Source organism: Cynocephalus volans, chromosome 5, assembly GCF_027409185.1.
Source record: "Cynocephalus volans isolate mCynVol1 chromosome 5, mCynVol1.pri, whole genome shotgun sequence".
Taxonomy (NCBI): Eukaryota; Metazoa; Chordata; class Mammalia; order Dermoptera; family Cynocephalidae; genus Cynocephalus; species Cynocephalus volans.
The window spans coordinates 118,519,074-118,539,740 of NC_084464.1; the positions used below are offsets into that span (position 1 = coordinate 118,519,074).

The 20,667-nt window shown below is 33.0% G+C and overlaps 1 protein-coding gene across 1 annotated transcript in view; it reads left to right on the plus strand.

The window, feature by feature from the left end:
• RFX6 (regulatory factor X6) overlaps positions 1 to 20,667 on the plus strand; it is a 54,925-nt gene that overhangs the window by 17,134 nt on the left and 17,124 nt on the right. Inside the window, exons 6-7 of the mRNA XM_063098110.1 lie at positions 1,008 to 1,035; positions 18,818 to 18,925. Of these exons, the coding sequence (XP_062954180.1) occupies positions 1,008 to 1,035; positions 18,818 to 18,925 (136 nt within the window). The remainder of the gene's footprint in view (positions 1 to 1,007; positions 1,036 to 18,817; positions 18,926 to 20,667) is intronic.

The following is a 20,667-nucleotide window of genomic DNA, read 5'->3' on the forward strand; positions in this document are numbered from 1 at the left end:
AACTTAATGTCAACTTCGTGTGAACATTTACCATTATATAGTCTAGATTACTGAACAAATTATATAATTTGTAATAACGAATGAGAAATTAATGGCAAATTAGGTATCCCAGAGAGATGACGAGGAGAAGCCAAAGAAGATGAATTGTTTTAAAATTAGTATTTACTGATAAGTTTCAGTCTAGTTTCAGGTTGGATTCCATAAAATAAGGGCAGAAAATGTAAATGTAATATTTTTTTTCTAAGAGACAATCTGTTTTAAAGATCTATGTGCTTGACCCATACCTTACTAAGATGAAAAGATTTTATAATCATCTCTAATCACATATAATTTCAATATCATCTTGCCTTAGTAAAATGAAGCTTCTGACCTGTTTGGGTCTCTGTGAAAGTAAATACATAAATGACTATAAAGAGCACATTGCTCCAAGCTGCCATTAACTATCAGGAGGAGGTTAATTAACAAGTGAGGTGACATTCAATGAAACCAGTGATAATATACAACTTTTAAAAAGAACTGAGACTCTGAATAATTAAATCTACACCTGAGATTGCTTTATGGTATGATTTACCAGGAAATGCTTTTAGCTCTTAAAAGATGAAATTATTTTTAAAAGTAAAGTATCTTGTTGAAAAAAATAATTTTTGTCACTTGAATCATACTAAGATAAATTCAGATATTAAAGGAGCATAATGGTAGCTTACTGACCGTTACCTGCTATGAAGGCTGGAACACACACAATGTTTAATATCAACTGTTATTTGCTTGCTTCAAATCTTACCTAATTTCTCTAAATATTCCTCCTTTTACTTTTCCCTAAAAGATTTATTTATTTAGTTAGTTTAGTAAGTTGAGAAAGATGCTTGGATTCCTTTGAGAATACAAATTTCCCCAGTTTATTTTATTAATCATGACATGAAGTTCCTACTTTTTAAGATCCTCTGCATTTCCTTGAATGCTAAAACTGTAATGTTTATGAACTAATGGAAAATGTACTGATTTTTAAGGTTTTCTGGAAGCAAGCTGAAGAATGAGGTAAGAATTATTTTTCTATTTTACATCTGCTGCAATATGTCTTACAAACTGAGCAATACGTGTTCATTATCCTCACTGGCAAATGTAGAAATAAATGTTACTTTTTAGGAGCCTCTTGATTGACTGAGAACTTTAGAAACAGCTAAGTTAGATTTGGAGCAACTAATGAATCTTTACACGGACCTACTGAACAACTTCCAGTTAACCTAGGAGGGATAATTTTTCATTTATTCTTACCTAATATCAGATACTTAGGTGACTGCAGGAAAAAAAAAAAAAAAAGAAAAAGAAAAGAAAAATGACTATCATTGACTAAAGAAGTTTCCACTTAAATATAAACAAAAAGCCTAAGCTGAGGATATGGAAAGAATTGGTATTTGGACTATACCCATTTAGAAAAAAAAACCTTTAATAGTTATCAAGAAGCCCAAATGCTGTGCTATACTATGGTTTGTGTAACTACTTTGAGTACACACACATACACACACACACACTTGTATATAATCTTTCTCCCTAGGCTTGCTCTCCACCCCCTCCTTAAAGAACAGATCAGCAAACTGAGTTTATCTAAATGAGTTAGACGACCATTAGGGACTGAATGGCTAATTAGGCACAAGATAAGGCCTTCATTATCCTCCAGTTAACTAATCATTAAAAAGAGGTGCCACAGAACTAAGAGCACATAACAATATGTTGTGTGGTAAATATGGACCTGAGGTAAAGTGTAACTCCATTAGTTTGGTGAAATGATGCAAATATATTATCTTAAAAAAATAATAGAAAGCCCCCAACCCTCTGAAATGACCAGTTTCTTTGCAACAGTGCTTTTAATACAGTTAATGGCTAATTACATAATAAAATCCTCCAGATTGCTCTTTTTATCAATGAAATAATAGCTTTTTATTAGATAAACAATTGTGAAACTGCAAAAATATTGACTTAGATATACACTTCAGTTGACTAAAGTTTATGTCAACAGGGAATTTAAGTAATCTCTCAGGTGTTCTTTCCACCAGTCTGATGAGGCTGGTGGTTCTAGTTAGCCGTCAGCCAGTTTCTCATCTTTGGTAAGCCTTGCTTTACAGAATAAAAGAAAAATGTTTCTCAAGTCTACTGTTTCCTTTTTAGAAGAGCACACCATAGATCCAGTTTTAGATTTTGTTAATAAGGTTAAAATAAAATATTCTGATTAGATTATACAATCTATGGATTTTCTACAAATCCCTGAAGTAGTGTATCATTATTATAATGATTACAGAAATTAACAGAATTAAGGGCTTTCTTGAAGTTCAGAACCACTCTAAATACTTTTTTAAATGACAATAAAATATTTTCATTAAAAAGTTGAAATTAAAAAAATTTTTATTTAGGTTGGCTAACTGTCACAGTTTGCTCAGGACATGAGAATGTCAGTGCAAACCTACATGTACTTCAGGTCATTTGAACATTAATAACTGTGAGGTAGAGAGAAGAGGTGTCAACACTGCTAATTTACAGCTAAGGAAGGCAAGGCTGAGGGATGTATTTGCTTTGAAAAACTTTCAGAATGAAGTTCTATATTTTTTAAAACCATGGTCAAGATATTAATTAACAGACATATGATATTACCGGTACTTGGAGACAAAGTAGTGGACTGATAGATTTGGTCCTGCCTTCACGGAGCTTTACAGTGTAGCAGAAAAACATAGCTTGAAAAAGTAATTATAAAAAATTATAAAGGGGGTCACGGAGGTTAACTGAGTTTAGGGGGTTAAGAACATATACTGCAGGAAATGAATGTCTAAGGAAAGAACTGAGAAGAAGTGAGAGTTTGGATGAGGAGTGGGGTAGGGGAAGAGGAAGGAAGAGTGTGGCCCAGACAGATGGAATGACATAGGTCAGAGTTTCTCAGCCTCTATACTGTGGACATTTGGTCTAGATAGTTCTGTTTGTGGGGGATGTTCTGTACACTGCAGTATGCTTAGTAGCATCATAGCATCCCTGATCTCTACCCACTAGATTCCAGTAGCCATCCCTACAACACCCCCCCACACGGTTGTGACAATCAAAAATGTCTCCAACATTGCCAAATGTTAACCACTGGCATAAGTGAAGGCAAAGCAAGAGGAGCATCATGCTACAGAAAAAAATGAAAGAAATTCGGTATGGCTGTAGTGTAGAATGAGGTAGAGAGCAGAGTTATACAACGGCAGGAGCTGGATTGTGTATAGTCTTATTAGGTTAGGCGTTCTGGAATGGGAGACCACTGAAGGGAAGTGATGTCATCAGACTTGTGTTTTATAACACTCACCTGGCTGTGATATGGAGAATCAATTAGAAGAACGTGATGAAGAAAGCCAGTAGATCTATGGGAAGCTATGTGGATAGTCTGGGTAGGAGAAGATCTGGACTAGGTTAAGAGCCCTAGGGATGGAGAGAAGTGACTGATTTTACTTAGGAAACATCATAAGAGTAGCAGGTAGAAAGACTAGACACATAATCGGTTCAATTTGGGACTTGCCATATTTGATGTGCTTATGAAACATCCAGTGTGAATTTGAAGGGGGCAGTTGTACATGACTGGAAAAAAGGACTTAGAGATTTAGTTTAATAATGATTGAAGTTATGGTAATGGATAAGACTGTCAAGGGGGGAAAATGAATGAGATGAAAAGAAATTACCAGAAAAGAGTTCTGAAAAGTGGGGAAGAGGTAAAGAGTCAGCAAGATAAGGGAGGAGAATCCAAACAGGTAAAAGAGAAGGACAAGAATAGAGTGTCACAGAAGCCAAGAGAGAGACATGCTTCCAGCAGAGGGGAATGCTCAGGACTGTCAGATGGTGGTGAAAGGTCACCAAGATAAAGACAGGAAAGGGTTTATGGAATTAGTTAAGTGGAGATCATTTCACGACTTCAAGAGCGTTTTCAGGGCCGAGCCCGTGGTGCACTCGGTAGAGTGCTGCGCTGGGAGCGCGGCGACGCTCACGCCGCGGGTTCGGATCCTCTATAGGAATGACCGGTGCACTCACCGGCTGAGTGCCGGTCACGATAAAATGACAAAAAAAAAAAAAAAAAAAAAAAAGAGCGTTTTCAGTGGTGAGCTGGGGTTTGATTGGTTTGTGAAATGAGTTGGAAGTGACCTCGAATGTAGAAAATCTAGTGAAGTCGAAGGTGATAGTTGAAAGAGGACTTGCAATTTAGTCTGGAAGGATGATAGACCAGTGTTCTAATGTTGATAAAACAGATCCAGTAGTGAGTAGAGACTGAAGATATGAAAGAGGGGAAAGTGGAGAGCAGGAGATCACTGAGCAGGTGGGAAGGGGAGAGCTTCGGAGCTGAGGAACTGGCCTTGGAGAGAGGGAGCACTTCTTTTACAAATAAAATGGGAAGAGGAAAGGATAAGTTCAGACACAAGAAGATTTGTGGATTTTGTGGCAGGGAGTTGAGGCAGCTTCTGTTTGGTGGTTTTGGATTTCTCTCAGAGTTAGCAGTGTAGGTCATCTGCTGTGAGTGAAAATCATGGGGGGAAAGTAGGGGTTTGAAGAGCTTAAAGAAAGTCCCAGCTAGTCTCAACCAGGATTTCCAGAGAGGATGTAGCCCTGATGCCCTATGGCACCCATTGTATACAAGAGATGAACTGTTTTATGTACCTAGAATGATACTAAGTGCCATCCTTGGGAGAATTGAGAAAGTGGTCACTCAAATCATTTTCTGTAGGACTTAATTTTCTCACAGATCGTGTTAGGAAAGGTGGGAAGAGTTTTTGTGGAAGACCAGAAAGGTGGAAAATTATAAAATTTAAGTTGCTGGAGCCAGCAGAAATGCAGAATATTTGGAGCAGTCATAAAACGAGAAGCATACTACTTGTTTTTTTTTTTTTTTTAATGCAGTTTATAAGAAAATTTTAAGTGAAAAGACATTGAATATGTCTGGATTGCGATGCTAGATATTATAAATGTGTCAATTCTCCCTAAATTAATTTAGACTGTTAATATTCTAATAAAAAACTTGAGTGGGTAATTAATTTTTAGAAACGATCAAATTGATTATAAGCTTTATCTGGAAGAATATGCAGGAAGTAATAGTTAAGAGAAATGTAAACAAGTGAAAAGGGGACTTGTTTAGCAGATATCAAGATATGAGAGTACTTCAAAAAGTTCATGAGGGGTTCATCTAACCTTTTAATTCCATTTTCCACAAGCTTTTTGTGGTATTTTCATATTATGACGCTATGTTACTGACTCAACTATAGATAGAATAAATCTGCAGCAGAGGTTCAGCACCTGGAAAAAGACCCTAGATATATAAAAATTTAGTGTATGGTCAAGGAACTAATGAAAGAAGATATTTTTCAATGAGTTGTCTTAAGTCCTTTCTGGAGGAAGGTGAAATATCAAATAAATAAATACAATTCTTCAGGGAATAGTTTTAGATTTTGAAAAAATTCTATACCTCATACTTTATATGAATTTCATATTAACTATTAAATATAAAAAAACACTTAGAAGAAAATATACATACGTACCTCATTTCTGGATGGGGTAATTCATTTTCTATGCATGAAAACAACTTAAATTTCAGAGGAAAAAATAAACACAGAAATTGGGAACTTCCTGATATCAAAAGCAGAATATACAAAATTTGAAGACAGGAGAAAACTGGAAAACATATCTTCAGCAAATATGACAGTGGAATAATATCTCTACTATACAAAGAAATCCTAAAATGTATAAGAAAAACATAAGGACTAAAATAAATAATAAAAGATATGAATAGATGATTCACATAAGGAAAAGGCTAATAAATGAATGAAAAATGAACTACCAGGAAATAAAAATGAAGATAATGTTTTACATAAAATTATCAAATATTAAAAAATTATTACAAAGCTGCTGAAGGTATGGTGAAATAAGCTCTTTCATATCCTGCTGGTGAAGGCAGAATGAACTTTCTGGAAAACAGATCTGTTAAGAGTCTGTAAAGTGTTTATGCACTTTCTCCTACTAATTTTACTTCTGTATGAATCCCACATAAAGAAATAAAATTTTTAAATGTGGACAAAACTTTATGCACAAAGTTATTGACTACAGTGAAAAATTATATATAACCTAAATAAGTGACTAATTATAAAGAAATGCTTACATGATTTATAGTACTTTTATTACACTGAGTATTATTTTACTTATTAAAAGGCTCTTTTAATGATTTAGAGAAACATTAATTATAAAAAAAAGACACAAAAGCAAATAAAAATACATGTGGTCTCAAACATGTAAAACAAAACTAGATATTTATAAATCATAGGTAAATGATAGAGGATTAATATCTAGAACTATGCTGTACAATATGGTAGTCAGTTGCGACATGGGGCTATTAATTGAATAAAATAAAAGAATTCAGGTTCTCAGCCACACTAGCTACAAGTCAAGTGCTTAGAAGCCATATGTAGCTAATGTCTACTGTATTAGTCAGTACCAATATAGAACATTCCCATTATCACAGAAAGTTCTGTTGGACAACACTATTATAGAATATGTAAATAATTCAGTGCAATAAGAAAAAGACAGCCCTATAGAAATATAGCAAAACATAGGAATAGGCAATATACATAAAGTGAAAAAAGAATAATTAATAAATAGTGTTAATGTTCATAGCTCCCCTCTGGTTGTCCAGTGTCCATAGCATATGGCCAATAAATATTTTGAATACCATCCATGTCAATAAACATATGAAAAGTGCTCAATTTAGGTATTAATTGGGGAAATGAAAATTTAAACCATAATGAGTGATTATTTCACAAATGTTAGATTGGCAACAATTAAAAAGTCTAAAGATATGTTTTTGGTAGGAATGTGGAATAAAGGAACTCTCATAAACAGTAGGAGGTAAAATATCTAGTAAAGTTGAGAAATCTTCACACTGTGCACAAGGAAGCATAAGTAAGGATGTTCACGGCAGTGTTGTTTATGATTGCAGAACACTGGAAAATAATCTAAATGTTTTATGATTTAATGGGAAAATAATTTTTAAATATTTATGCAATGGAATACTATACTGCTTTAACAATAAGTGAATTGTAGCCATAAGAATAAAATTAATCATCTCAAAAACCTAAAGTTGAGTGAAAAAAGCATGTTGAAAGTTGAAGGATACATACTGTATGGTACCAGTTTTAAAGTAATAATATATATCGTTTAAGAACATTTACATGAAAGGTAAATTTTTAAAGGCTTGAATAGGAATGATCTAAACCAAATCCAGAACATTAATTATTTCTTGTGGGGAGTGAAGGAAATGAGGGTAGGGAAGTCTACAAAGGTTGCTTTAGTATTGGAAATGTCTCATGTCTTACTCAGGATGGTGAGGACACAGATGTATTTTTTCTATATACCTTTTAAAAAGTTTAAATAGTTCAAAATATAAAAATGAACAAAAGCCAACACTAAAAGCTAAACAAGAAATATGAAGAAGATGGTAAGGACAGTTACCACTAGGTGATATTCATTTTGATTGTCTTAAAGTTTTTAATTCATAAATGTAGTAGTTTAAATTTCAGAAATGTCTTAGAAAATGTCTCAGAATCCTTTAACCCGTGGGAATAAAACAAGTGAACAAAACTTAATTCTAATACTTTGTCCTGATCAATGAAAGCTTTTATTTTCCTTTGAGTCTTCTAGTGTGGGTCAAATTTTGGTTTAACTAGTTAGAGAAATGAATTTGCCATTATCTTGGGGAATAAGTCCCTTGATTTCACACATTTCAACCAGGAAGTTCCCTTGATAGCCTGAGTTTCCTTCTTCTCAGCATCAACCATTCATGGCCAGTCGAACAACTTTGTACTAAGATAAATATCAAATCCTCCCTCCTTGGTATATGCTTTTCAAATATTTGTAGACTGTTATCATTCTCTCCTTTGTCATCACTTAGCAAGCTGTGCAGATTAACTCCTTTAATCTTTCCACATAAATCAGACCCTCTTGCCTTCTAACCATATGTTTCTTTTCTATAAGTTCCTTCTTGTTTTCTCTTAGAAATAAGATCCTTAGTAGTTCATTCAAGAGCACCGAAATCATCAGTGAAGAAAGAAAAATAAAAAACCAAAAAACAAAAAACAACACCCAGACCTCTGTATCTGTAGCTGGCCTGTGATCTATCACCTCTTTCAGTAAAATTATATAGCAAACGTAATAGTGGAATTAAAATGAGCATACTTTACTTTTTTGAAGATGATTAGTCCTTCTTTTCTTTTTGTGTTATACATTCTCGACAGCACGTTATTGTTTGATGTATGCTACTTATACTATCTTTGTACACAATTGTTAATATATCCAAAGAAATTTAATATTTGAGATTTTTCCTTTTTTCTCTTGCCTCTTGCTAGCTTCAGCTACACAAAACTATTATTTATTAGCATGAGAGTTTTTAAAAAGTATTAAAATAAAAGACACAAACTTTGTCCTTTAGTATATGTTTTCTTAGCATGCGAACGTTTTTTATTCGGAAATGTATTATTTGTAACACAGAGACACACACTCACACACATACACATATATAGAGTTTCAAAATAACCATCAGATGAAAACTCAAGACCTACTCCATAGCTTAGAAGAGAAAAATCCTCTGTACACTGACCCCAATCACTTTCTCCTCCCTGTTTACCAAAGTTACTGCTCTCCAGAATTTGGTGTTAATCACTCCTTTGTTTTTCCTTAAAAATATTCATATGTGACATTCATATGTGATAAACAATGTATTGTTTATTATTTGCTGAGTTTTATCCAACATAAAAATGGGTTCATTTTTTCTGACTTTCTATTTTCATTCAACATTAGGTTTTTTCAGTCTTCAATACTAATACATAAAGTCCTAGTTCCTTTATGTGTACTGCTGTATAGTATCATATTGTATGAAAATATCACAATATATTTATTCATTCCACTGTTGATGGAAGTTTTTTTGTTTGTTTGTTTGTTTTTTTTTTGCTTAAAAAGCAATATCAATATGAGCATTCTCCAGGTACACACAGATAGGAATGGAATTCCAGGTGCTTGGATATGTTCACGTTTAACTTTACCGGTTAAGGTCAAGTTGTCTTCTAAAGTGTTTGTATCAACTTACGTCTTTGCAGCTATGTGTGAGCATTACTTTTGTACCACATTTTTGCACTTGGTATTGAATGACATTTTAGGTTTTTCCTAATCCCATGGGTATAAAATGGTATCTGTGGTTTTCATTTTAGAATTGTTTTTGATAACCAAAGAACTTGAACATCTTTTTGGATTTTGACTTTTCTGCGAAATGCTTGTTCAGAAAATAAGTTTTTTTATTTTAAAAATTCGATTCTTAGGAGTTCATTATATATTCTGGATACTAATATCCTGTAGGTTATATGTGGTAAATAACTTCTTCCTGTTGGTAGCATGACACAATTATTCTATAGTGTCTTTTGATGAAGTTTTATTTATGGTTAATGCTTTTTTGTATTCTTGTTTTTAAAAATTTAGTATTTCCAAGATCATAAAAATATTTTCTAGAAATTATTTTTAAAATATAGTAACTCTTAACATTTAAGTCATTTTATCTGTAATTGATTTTTTTTTTCAAATTTTGTGTTGTGGTAAAATATATAGGACATAAAATTTAGTACCTTAACCATTTTAAGTGTACGATTCAGTGATATTAAGTACATTCATACTATTGTGCAACTATCACCATCATATATCTTCAAAACTCTTTTCATCTTGCAAAACTGAAACACTATACCCATTAAACAATAACTCTTCATCTCCCCTTTCCCCCAGTCCCTGGCAATCACCATTCTACTTTCTCTCTCTATGATTTTTACTATTCTAGGTACCTCATATAAGTGGACTCACATAGTGTATGTATTTTTGTGACTGGCTTATTTCACTTAGCATACTGTCCTCAAGGTTCATTCATGTTGTAAAAAATGTCAGAATTTCATTCCCTTTTAAGGCTGAATAATATTCCATCATATGTATATATCACATTTTGCTTATCCATACATCTGTCAATGGACACTGGGTTGTTTCCACATGTTAGCTATTGTGAATAATGCTGCAATGAATGTGGGCATACAAATATCTCTTCAAGACCCTGCTTTCAATTCTTTGGGGTATATATCCAGATGTGCATTACTGGATTATATAGTAACCCTATTTTTAATTTTTTGAGGAACTGCCATACTTTTTTGCACAGTGGCCGTACCATTTTACATTGACACCAACAATGCAAAAGGATTCCAATTTCCCCACATCTTCGCCAACACTTGTTATTTTTTTTCTTTCTCTCTCTCTCTGTGTATGTCTTTCCATTTATTTATGTCTTCTTTAATTTTTTTATCACTGTTTTGTAGTTTTCATTGTACAAGTATTTCATCTCTTTGGTTAAGTTATTAAAAAATTTTTTACTTTTGATGCTATTGTAGATGGAATTGTTTTCTTAATTTTCTTTTCAGATTGTCCATTGTTAGTGTATAGAGATACAACTGATTTGCATGTGTTGACTGAATTCTGCTACTTTGCTGATTTCACTTATTAGTTCTAACAGTTTTGTATATGTATATGTGTGTGTTTGGGGTTTTCTACATATAAGATTGTATCATCTATGAACAAAGATAATTTATTTTACTTCTTTCTCTCCTATTTGGATGCCTTTTATTTTATTTTTATTGCTTATTTTTTCTGGTAAGGACTCCTGATAATGTGTTGAATAGAAGTGGTAAAAGTGGACATCCTTGTCTTTTTCCTGATCTTAGAGGAAAAGCTTTCAGTTTTTCACTATTGAGTATGATGTTTGTTGTGGGTTTCTCATATGTGGCTTTTATTATGTTAAGTAAGTTCTCTTCTATTCCCAGTTTGTTGAGCATTTTTATCATGAAACATTGTTAAATTTTGTCAAATACCTTTTCTGCATAAATTGAGATAATCACTTGTTTTTCCCTTTATTATGCTCATGTGGTATTACATTAATTGATTTTCATATGTTGAATGAACCATCTTTGCATTCGAGGAATAAATCCCTCTTGGTTATGGTGTATAATCTTTTTTAATATGTTGCTTAATTTGATGTGCTAATATTTTGTTGAGTATTTTTGCATCAAAGTTCATAAGGGATATTGGTCTGTTGTTTTCTTTTATTGTAGCATCCTTGTCAGGCTTTGGTATCAGGGTAATGCTGATCACATAACATGAGTTACAAAGTGTTCTCTCCTCTTCAATTTTTTGGGGAAACTTTGAGAAGTATAGTGTTAGTTCTTCTTCAAATATTTGGCAGAATTCATCAGTGAAGCCATTAAGTCCAGGACTTTTCTTTGTCAGGATTTTTTTATTCCTGACTCAAACTCCTTACTAGTTATATGTTTGTTCAGATTTTCTATTCCTTCATGGTAGGTAGGTTTGTGTTTCTAGGAATTTGTCCATTTCATCTAAGTTACCAAATGTGTCTAGATAGTACTCTTTTATAATCCTTTTTGTTTCTGTAGAATCAGTAGTAATGTCCCCATTTTCATACTTGACTTTAGTAATTCCTTTTTTTAATCACTCTAGCTAAAAGTCTGTTAGTTTTATTAATATTTTTAAAGAACCACATTTTCTTCCTAATTAAACACTACTAAATGAAAATAAAAAACTAATTTTTGGCTTCACTGATTTTCTCTATTGTTTTCCTATTCTCTATATCATTTATCTCTGCTCCATTCTTTATTATTTTCTTCCTTCTCATTTTGGGTTTAGTTTGGTTTTTTTTAGTTCCTTAAGTTGGAACATAATGCTGTTGATTTTGGATCTTTCTTGTTTTTTAATATAAACATTTATAGCTATAAATTTCCTCCTTAACACTGCTTTCACTACATTACATAAATTTTGATATGTTGTTTTTCTGTTTTCATTTCTTTCTAGGAATTTTCTAATTTCCCTTGTAATTTCTCTTTTGATTCATTGGTTGTTTAAAAGTGTGATGAATTTTCTAGTTCTAGTTTTCTTTCTGTTATTGATTTCTAGTCTCATCCTGTGGTAGTTGGAGAAGATGCTTTGTACGATGTCTGTCTTTTTAAAACAGTGGATACTTAATTTGCAGACTAACGTATGGACTATCCTGAAAAATGTGCCATGTGCACTTGAAAAGAATCTGTATTCTGTTCTTGTTGGGTAGTGTGTTCTGTATCTGTTTGTTCAATCTAGTTGGTTTATTGTACTGTTCAAGTCCTCTATAACCGTACTTGTTTTCTGTCTGGTTGTTCTATCCGTTGTTGAACATGGGATATTGAATTTAGTTCTGTCAGTTTTTGCTTCATATAATTTGATCGTCTGTTTTTAGGTACATAAACATTTATAATTGTTATATTATTTTGCTTTATTGAAATTTTATTTATATATAATGTTCTTCTTTGTCTTTTATAACTATAACCCTTTTTTGATTTAAAGTCTATTTTGTCTGATATTAATATACCCACCCCTGCTCTCTTTTGGTTGCTATTTGCATGGAATATCTAAAGTATATATCTACAGTAGACAGCATGCAGTTGGATCATGGTTTTTTGGGTTTTTAAATTCATTTTGCTACTGATTGGAGAGTTTAATCCATTTACATTTATTATTTATTTATTTATTTATTTATCTGTCTATCTATCTATTTATTTATTTTGTTTTATCAATATACAAAGTAGTTGATTTTCACATATCCCTTTACCCAATCCTCCCTCCCCTTTCTTTCCCCCCTCCATCAACCCTAACAAGTTCAAAGAATTGTGATTATTGTGTCTTCTTCCCCACCCTCCTGTTTGTTTGTGTATTTATTTATTTATTTTTACCTCCCACAAGTAAGTGAGAACATGTGGTATTTCTCTTTCTGTGCCTGACTTACTTCACTTAATATAATTTTTTCTAAGTCCATCCATGTTGCTGTAAATGATAGTATTTCATTCTTTTTTATAGCAGATGAGTGGATAAGGAAATTCTGGTATATCTACACAATGGAATCCATTTACATTTAAATTAATTGCTAATAAGAAGGGACTTCAGTCTGTCATATGCTATTTGTTTACTGTATGTTTTATAGCTTTTCTGTCCTTCATTTCCTGCATTACTATCTTCTTCTGTGTTTAGTTGAAACTTCATGGTGAAACATTTTAATTCCCTTTTTATTTCCTTTTGTGTATATTTTATAACTGCTTTCTTTATGGTTACCATGGGTATTACATTTAAATCCTATAGTTATGACACTCTAATTTGAATTTATATCAGCTTAACTTTAATAACATACAAAAACTCTTCTCCTCTATAACTCTGTTTCACCTCTTTCAGTTATTGTATCACAAAGTTATATTCTTATACATTTTATGTCCAAAAACATACACTAATAATTATTTTTATGATACACTAGTCTTTTAAATTATATAGAAAACAATGTGGAGTTACAAACCAAAGTTACAATGCTAGCTTTCACACATATTATTTATTTTCTTAATGTATTAGTCTCTTAAATCATGTTGAAAACAGAAAGTAGAGTTACAACAGTTTTTAAATAACAGTAGTTTTTATAATTTCTCATGTATTTGCCTTAATTTAGATTTTAGTTTCTTCATATGGCTTTCAGATGATACCTAGTGCTCTTTCATTTCAACCTTCAGGACTCCCTTTAGCATTTCTTGCAGAAGAGGTCTAGTAGTAACTAACTCACTTAGCTTCTGTTTATTTAGGAATGTCTTTATTTCTCCCTCATTTTGGAAGGACAGTTTTGCCAGATATAGAATTCTTGGTTGACAGTTTATTCCCTTTAGCACATTGAAAATGTCAGCCCACTACCTTCTGGCCTCCAAAGTTTCTGATAAAAAAATCTGCTGATAAACTGATTGAAGATCCCATGTATGTGATGAGTCATTTCTCGTTGCTGTTAGCAAAATTCTTTTTTTGTCTTTGTCTTTTCACAGTTTTATCAAATCTTCCAAAATTGATGAAAAAAAATATATAATAATATAAAATGTGTCTTGATGTGGGTATATCTTTATTTATCATACTTGGAGTTTTTGAACTTCTTGGATGTTTATATTTATCTTTTTCATCAAACTTTGGAAGACTTCAGCCATTATTTCTTCAGATATTCTCTCTGTCCCTTTCTCTTTTTCTTTTCTCCTTCTGGGACTCCCACAGTGTATATGGTGGTCTTCTTGATGGTGTCCCACAGGTCCCTTAGGCTCTGTTCACATTTCTTCATTCTTTTGTCTTCCTGTTTTACAGTCTTAATAAGTTTATTTGTCCTTTCTTAAAGTTCACTGATTCTTTCTTTTGCCTTCTCAAATCTGCCTTTGAATCCCTCTAATGAATCTTGCATTTCAGTTATTGTACTTTTCATTTCTATAGTTTTTTCTTTTTTCTTTTTTAAAGGTTTTTCTGTTTATTGATATTTACATTTTGTTTATTTAGCATTTCTTTCTTTCTTTTATTTTATTTTATTTTTTTACTTTTCCTACGTCTTTCTTTAGCTCTTTGAATATCTTTAAGACATTCATTTTGATATCTTTGTCTAGTAGGTCCATCATCTAGTCTTTTCCATGAGTTTCTGTTATGTTTTGTTTTGCTTTTTCTCTGAGCAGGCCATACCTTCCTGTTCCTTTGTATGCCTTGTGATTTTTTGATGTAAGCTGAACATTTGAATATAATAATGTGGTAACTCTGGAAATCAGACTTTGCCTTTCCCCTCGGATTTGCTGTTTTTGGTTTGTTTTTTATTGTTGTAGGCTGTCTCCATGCTGAGGATCAGCCTGAGGTGTAAACTGCGGGTATTATCAGGGTTTTTTCCCAAGTCTGTGCCTTTTTCTGGGTATGTGTGGTGACTTTCTGACTTCCCCTGTGCTGTAGATTGGATGCCTCCCCCATCTCCAACCTCATTGAAGCTTAAATCCCCACTGTAACTGCTGAAAGCAGGAAATCCTATTATGGTAATTGAAAGGTGGGGACTTGAGGTGATTAGATTGTAAGACCATGCCATAGTGAATGGATTAAAAATGGTGGTCAAGGACGTGGTTCTGAGGGCTTTAAAAGAAGAGCACATGAGAGGTTAGTCTCTCTCTGCTCCACCATTTTTTCAGTGTGACACTGTGCTGACACTGTCACCACCACCAAGGCTCTTGCCAGATATGTTCCCTGGACTTTGGACTTCCCAGCCTCACAAACTGTAAGCAATGAATTTCATTTTCTTTATTAATTACCCAGTACCGTTTATTTTGTCATAAGCAACAAAAACACACTAATACACCCCATATATGTGCTTGCTTTTGAACATCCTCATCTTAGATATGTCACTCCCAAAGTGAAGAGAAAAAAAATATGGGAGGTGGCACTGATGATCCCTTAAATCCTTTAGAAGTTGCTTCATCTGGGGGTGGGACACTTGCAATTAAGTGTGTGTATGTAGGCAGTGAATCCTGTTTTCAGCAACAATGGTTCCCTGCTTCTGTGTTTGCACCTACATGATAAGAAGCAGCAATCAGAGATCAGAACACAGTCCCCTAATATTTGAAGGATGGGATTCTTATTGCCCACCCTGGCTTCCACAAGCTGTATGCAAGTATCTACTGCAAATCCTGCACTGCCAAGGGAATGGGATGGGGAATGGTAGCTACTACTGAGCTAAGACCTGAAGTTGACCAAAATTAATGACAATTTATTATCCACACCTTTGCCTGGAACTTGCAAGCCTTCAAGAGATTCCAGAGTTCCAAAATAGCTACCTCAGGCACCTCTGCCAGTGCAATTGTTGTCTAGGTGGGGAGACAGATTCCTGGTGCTTCCTACTCCACTATCTTTCCACAATTTCCCCCTGTAATTAATTTTTTAGTGTAACAGGAGATAGATGGCCCTTTTTTTGAAGATGCCAATTTTATTATATATTCATGGCCATTTCTGAACTATTTATTCCATTCAAGTGTTCTTTTAGCCTATCTCTATGCCAATATCATGGTTTTGTTTATTAAAGCTTTATGATATATCATCATATCCAGTAGTACAAATCCTCCTGCGAGGTTCTTCTTTATCAGAAATGTTGTGTCTGTTCTTGAACTTTTGTATCTTCACATGTATTTTAGAATCAGCCTGTAAAATTTTACAGAAAGCCCTGATGGGATTTTGATTGGAATTGCATTGAAGAAAAAGATCAATTTTTGTCAAACTGATATTTTGTCAACATTGATTCTTCTTATAACTTTTTACATAACTTTAGATAAAGTTTAATCATTTTGTTATAAATGTTTTGCATTTCTTTCATTACTTATTCTCTGGAATCTTATAGTATTTGTTATTATTTTATACAGTATCCTTTTATTTCATGTTCTTAATGTTTGTTCCTTAATTTTAGAAATTCAATTGACTTTTAAATTGATCTTGTATCCAGCAATTTTGCTTAAAAAAACCTCTGTTGTTAATTGTAATTTCTGTGTGATTTGTTTTTATTTTTCAATGTAATCAGCTATCAATTGCAAATATCTTTCGTTACCTTTTTGGGTCTTATTGCTCTGGCTATAAACTCTAGTACATTGTTGAATAAAAGAAGTGAGAAGAGACAACTTATTTGTGATTTCCAAGGAAATTTTTATAGTAGGTTACCATTGAATTAGATGCTTGCTGTGGGTTTTTGACTTGACTGTGATCATTTTTATACATTACTGGATTTGGTTTGCTAATATTATATTTGGTACTGTTACAGGCATGGTGATAAGTGACATCAGCCTATATTTTTTCTGTCCTTGTCTAGTTTTGGCATGTATGTTTTCAAGGGAATAGAAAAGTGGTTCTTCTTTTCTATTGCCTGAAAAAAATTCTTTTAAGTTTGAAAGTATCTGTTTTCTGAATGCTTGATAAATTTCACTGTAAAGTCTTCTGGATTTTTTCCCCCTTTGTGGAAAGATTTTTGATTACTAATTATATTTTCTTGATGGAAATGAGACTATTCTCTTTTAACCTAAATTTAATATAACACTATATATTGTCATTTTTTTGTATGTTTTGTTTTTTTGTTTTTGGTTTATATTTTTCTGTCTCTCTCCCCTCTCACCTAATTACATGTTGGGATGAATAAATATGATTTTCTACCCAAAAGAAAAGATGTAGGGAAAAGTCTGAACTTTTCTAAAATTAAAATTTAGGTGCATTCATCAAATGTTAGTTTCATATTTTGCCATAGCTTTTTCTTCTTTTAAAGATTAAATTCTTTATTGTCTTGGATTCTATATTATTTTTCCTTATTTACTGACAATATCATTCTTTGACAGTGCAATAATTGGTGCTCACAGATGTCAAAGTCAAAGCATTGAAAGTCTTTGAAGCACATCTTGAATTATTAAGGCAGATTAAATAAAGGAGGTTGGGATCAACTGTGCTATTATATCATCATATGTTAATTATTTATACAGTAGTTTTATATTAATTAAAAAAATTAATCAGAATCACTTTTTATTACACTTGAACATAGAGGTTAACAAGGCTAAAATTAAAACTTAATTTGAAAAAATTATTTCTACTATACTTTTTAATATAAAATTTGTATAAAAACATATCAAATCAATCAATAAAAAAATCAGTGCTTCTAAGGTATCTGGTCTTTCAGGACTCAAAAGTTCTCCCAACTTCTTTCTGCTCTACCATGATAAGTTTACAAATGTCTACAAAGGCTAGGAATGATAAGACAGGGTGAGAACCCAACCTATCTATGTTAGTAATAAAGATTTCATCTAGTAAATATCTTCAATATGACAGAGATAAGCAAAAAACACAAAAAGTCTAGAAATAAATGTTGGAAAATCACAGGAAAGAATGAAATTTCATCCCTGCCAGGGATACTTTACTTCCTTTATCAAATTTACAATTTCATTTTTGGCCCAAACTTCTGATTACAATCTAATTTGTTTAAATTTGATTTGTTCCTGTCTTGTCATGAATATGTATTTGTTCTTTCATGTGGATTTTACGGTGGCACATCAGTACTGCAGTATTCTGTATTATTTATTTGTCACTTCTTCTAATTTTCTGAAAACTGCTAGAGGTGTGCTTTCCCCAGGAGATGTGAAAGAACAACAAATATCTGTATGTCGGGTTGGGGAAGGTTGATGTGGGAAAGTCCAGAGTACTAGTTAAAGAATCAGAAGACTTAGGCTCCAATCAAAATTCCACCAGTAATTACCTCTGAACCTGAATAAATTAATTTACTTCTTGTCATCTCACTTAATCTATAAATAAGGAGGGTGGATTTGGCAATACCTGATCTGCTTATAGTTAAAATAATTTCAATAGTGCCAAAGGTAGATCTTCTGAAATGCATTCTATTAACAAATGCAAACTTAAATTAAATCTCAAAAAGTGTGAAAACTGATGAATATTTAAAACTATAATTCAAAGCAATAGAGGATCTAACCTATTAGTTCAGTTGACTAGAGCTCGGTGTTATAACACCAAGGTCAAAGGTTTGGATCCCCGTACCAGCCAGCCACGGAAAAAACAAAACAAAACCACCAAGAAATTAAAAAACCTAAAGTGACAGAAAAAATATCCCGCCTATGAAACTATGTAAGGTTTGGAAACAATTTGGCTGACATGTCTAGTTTAATCAGTTTTATTAAATTATTCAATTTTAATAGACTGGTTAGACATGATCTAACCAATCTATTAAAATTTCCTAATTTCTCATGATTTACAGGGTGAAGAAAAATTTTATGGGTTTTTATTTTATTAGAATTGAATTTTGGAACCGTATAGTTGATAATCACTTATTTCTTTTTATTTTTCTGAATTATAGGGTGGCTTCACTCGTAAATATTCACTTAGCTCAAAAACTGGAACACTTCTTCCAGAATTCCCCAGCGCTCAACACCTTGTGTACCAAGGATGCATTTCTAAGGACAAGGTATCGATTTGAGATACTTCTCTATTGATTTTTTGATATGATGGTTCCATATCTCAATTTGCCAGGAATCTCATTGAACTTGCAAGAAGCAGTCAGAAATCTGCATAATCAAACATAATTGACTGATTTATAGGACAGAAAAATGTGTACTAACATTGATTAAACACATTCCAATTAATTATTTACTATTTCTATGATAGTATGTAATCAGAAGGTGGTAAAATAAACCTTAAAAAACTAAAGATTATTATTTTTTTAAAACTCTGTATTGGGGAAGAAAATACTAGAATGTGCCTATCACGTGCAGTTTCTTCAATTATAAATTTTATGTTTTCAATTAACTCCATTTTATTTCAGAAAATAGTCATAAAACATTTCTCTAGGACAGAATCTGTTCCTAGCAATGAAGGGGAGATACCTAGATAAGTACAAGACTACACTAGATGATCACAAAGTTTTCTTTCATTTCCAAAATTCTGTGCTTTCTTACATTTGCAAGTTTTTTAAATGTCAAAGAAGAAACATTTTCTTTGGATTTAACTTATAAGTAATCCTCAGCATGACTTTTCAATGCTATGTAATAAAGTCTAAGGCTAAGTCTTCTTTTGTTTCTGTACTTCTGGAGTCATTTGTAGGCTGTTTAATAGCAGGAATCATTATTAAATCAGAGTGTAATAATTTCTACATTTTTTTCAACAAAAGTTCATTTTTATTAGCAGTTGAGGAAAAAATCTTTCATAGTAGATTGAGTTAGTTCGTATTTTTGAGGTGCACAGAGGAATATGATTAACTAATGCCCACCTGTGTTACTTTAGTAATGGGCTTTCTGTAGCAACAGGAAATAAAAATAGCACATTATTAAAAAGGCTATTGATAGATAAGTAGAAATGTACAGTAACTTACAGGGTTCATTTTGATGATAGACACACTCTGCCATTTAAGAACAGGAAAAGTATTAAAGAAAATTCTCAGATGCCAAATCCAAGTGAGCCTCCTGAAGTGTGTCTATTTCCTACTATTCTTCTCTCCAATCACATTTCTTAAGGTTATAACATAATTTTTCTTACCTTATAGACATAATGTGTGATATTATGACTTCATATTTGAGAAATCACCAGTAACTGTTACCATGCGGCAGTTTCTGGGGGAACCTGTAGGAATCAGTGGGACCTAACTCAGTTCTTTGGGGGAGGGTACTGTTGGGTCAGTCCTGTGGAGAGGATTGCTTACATGCAAATATATCATGAAGCTGTTTACTGTGTAAATATACCTGGTAAGGCAGGGTAGGATGGAGGAGAAGGTGAGGGAGGGCAAGCAACAAAGAAAGAAGGACAGGTGAGGAACTTGCTTAAATAGTTAATTCAGTTTCTCCGCTGGCCTCCAAAGAATTCCTTACCTGGCAACTTGAAAGGCTGGTCTGTAGATCATTTCTCACTCAGGTATCAAGGTGCTTATAGAACCCCTGGTTTCTAAGTTCATTTCCCAGTGAAATTCCTCATGAACACCAGAGACTGACACTCCTCTTTGTCTCTTGAGAACAGCTTAGCCCTTTCACCTTCTTAGCCAGTAGCCAAGTTCCCCAGGTAACCTGTCAGTTCCTAGAAATAGGGGTGGGGTTGAGGCTAAGCACTTGAAGCACCTGTTGCTTTAAGACAGAAAACATGGAGACTGCCTGGTAAGGAGCTGACTTCAGTGAGAGGTGTTGGCTGAAGATGAGGGGCCTGTTTTTTGCCTCACCATAG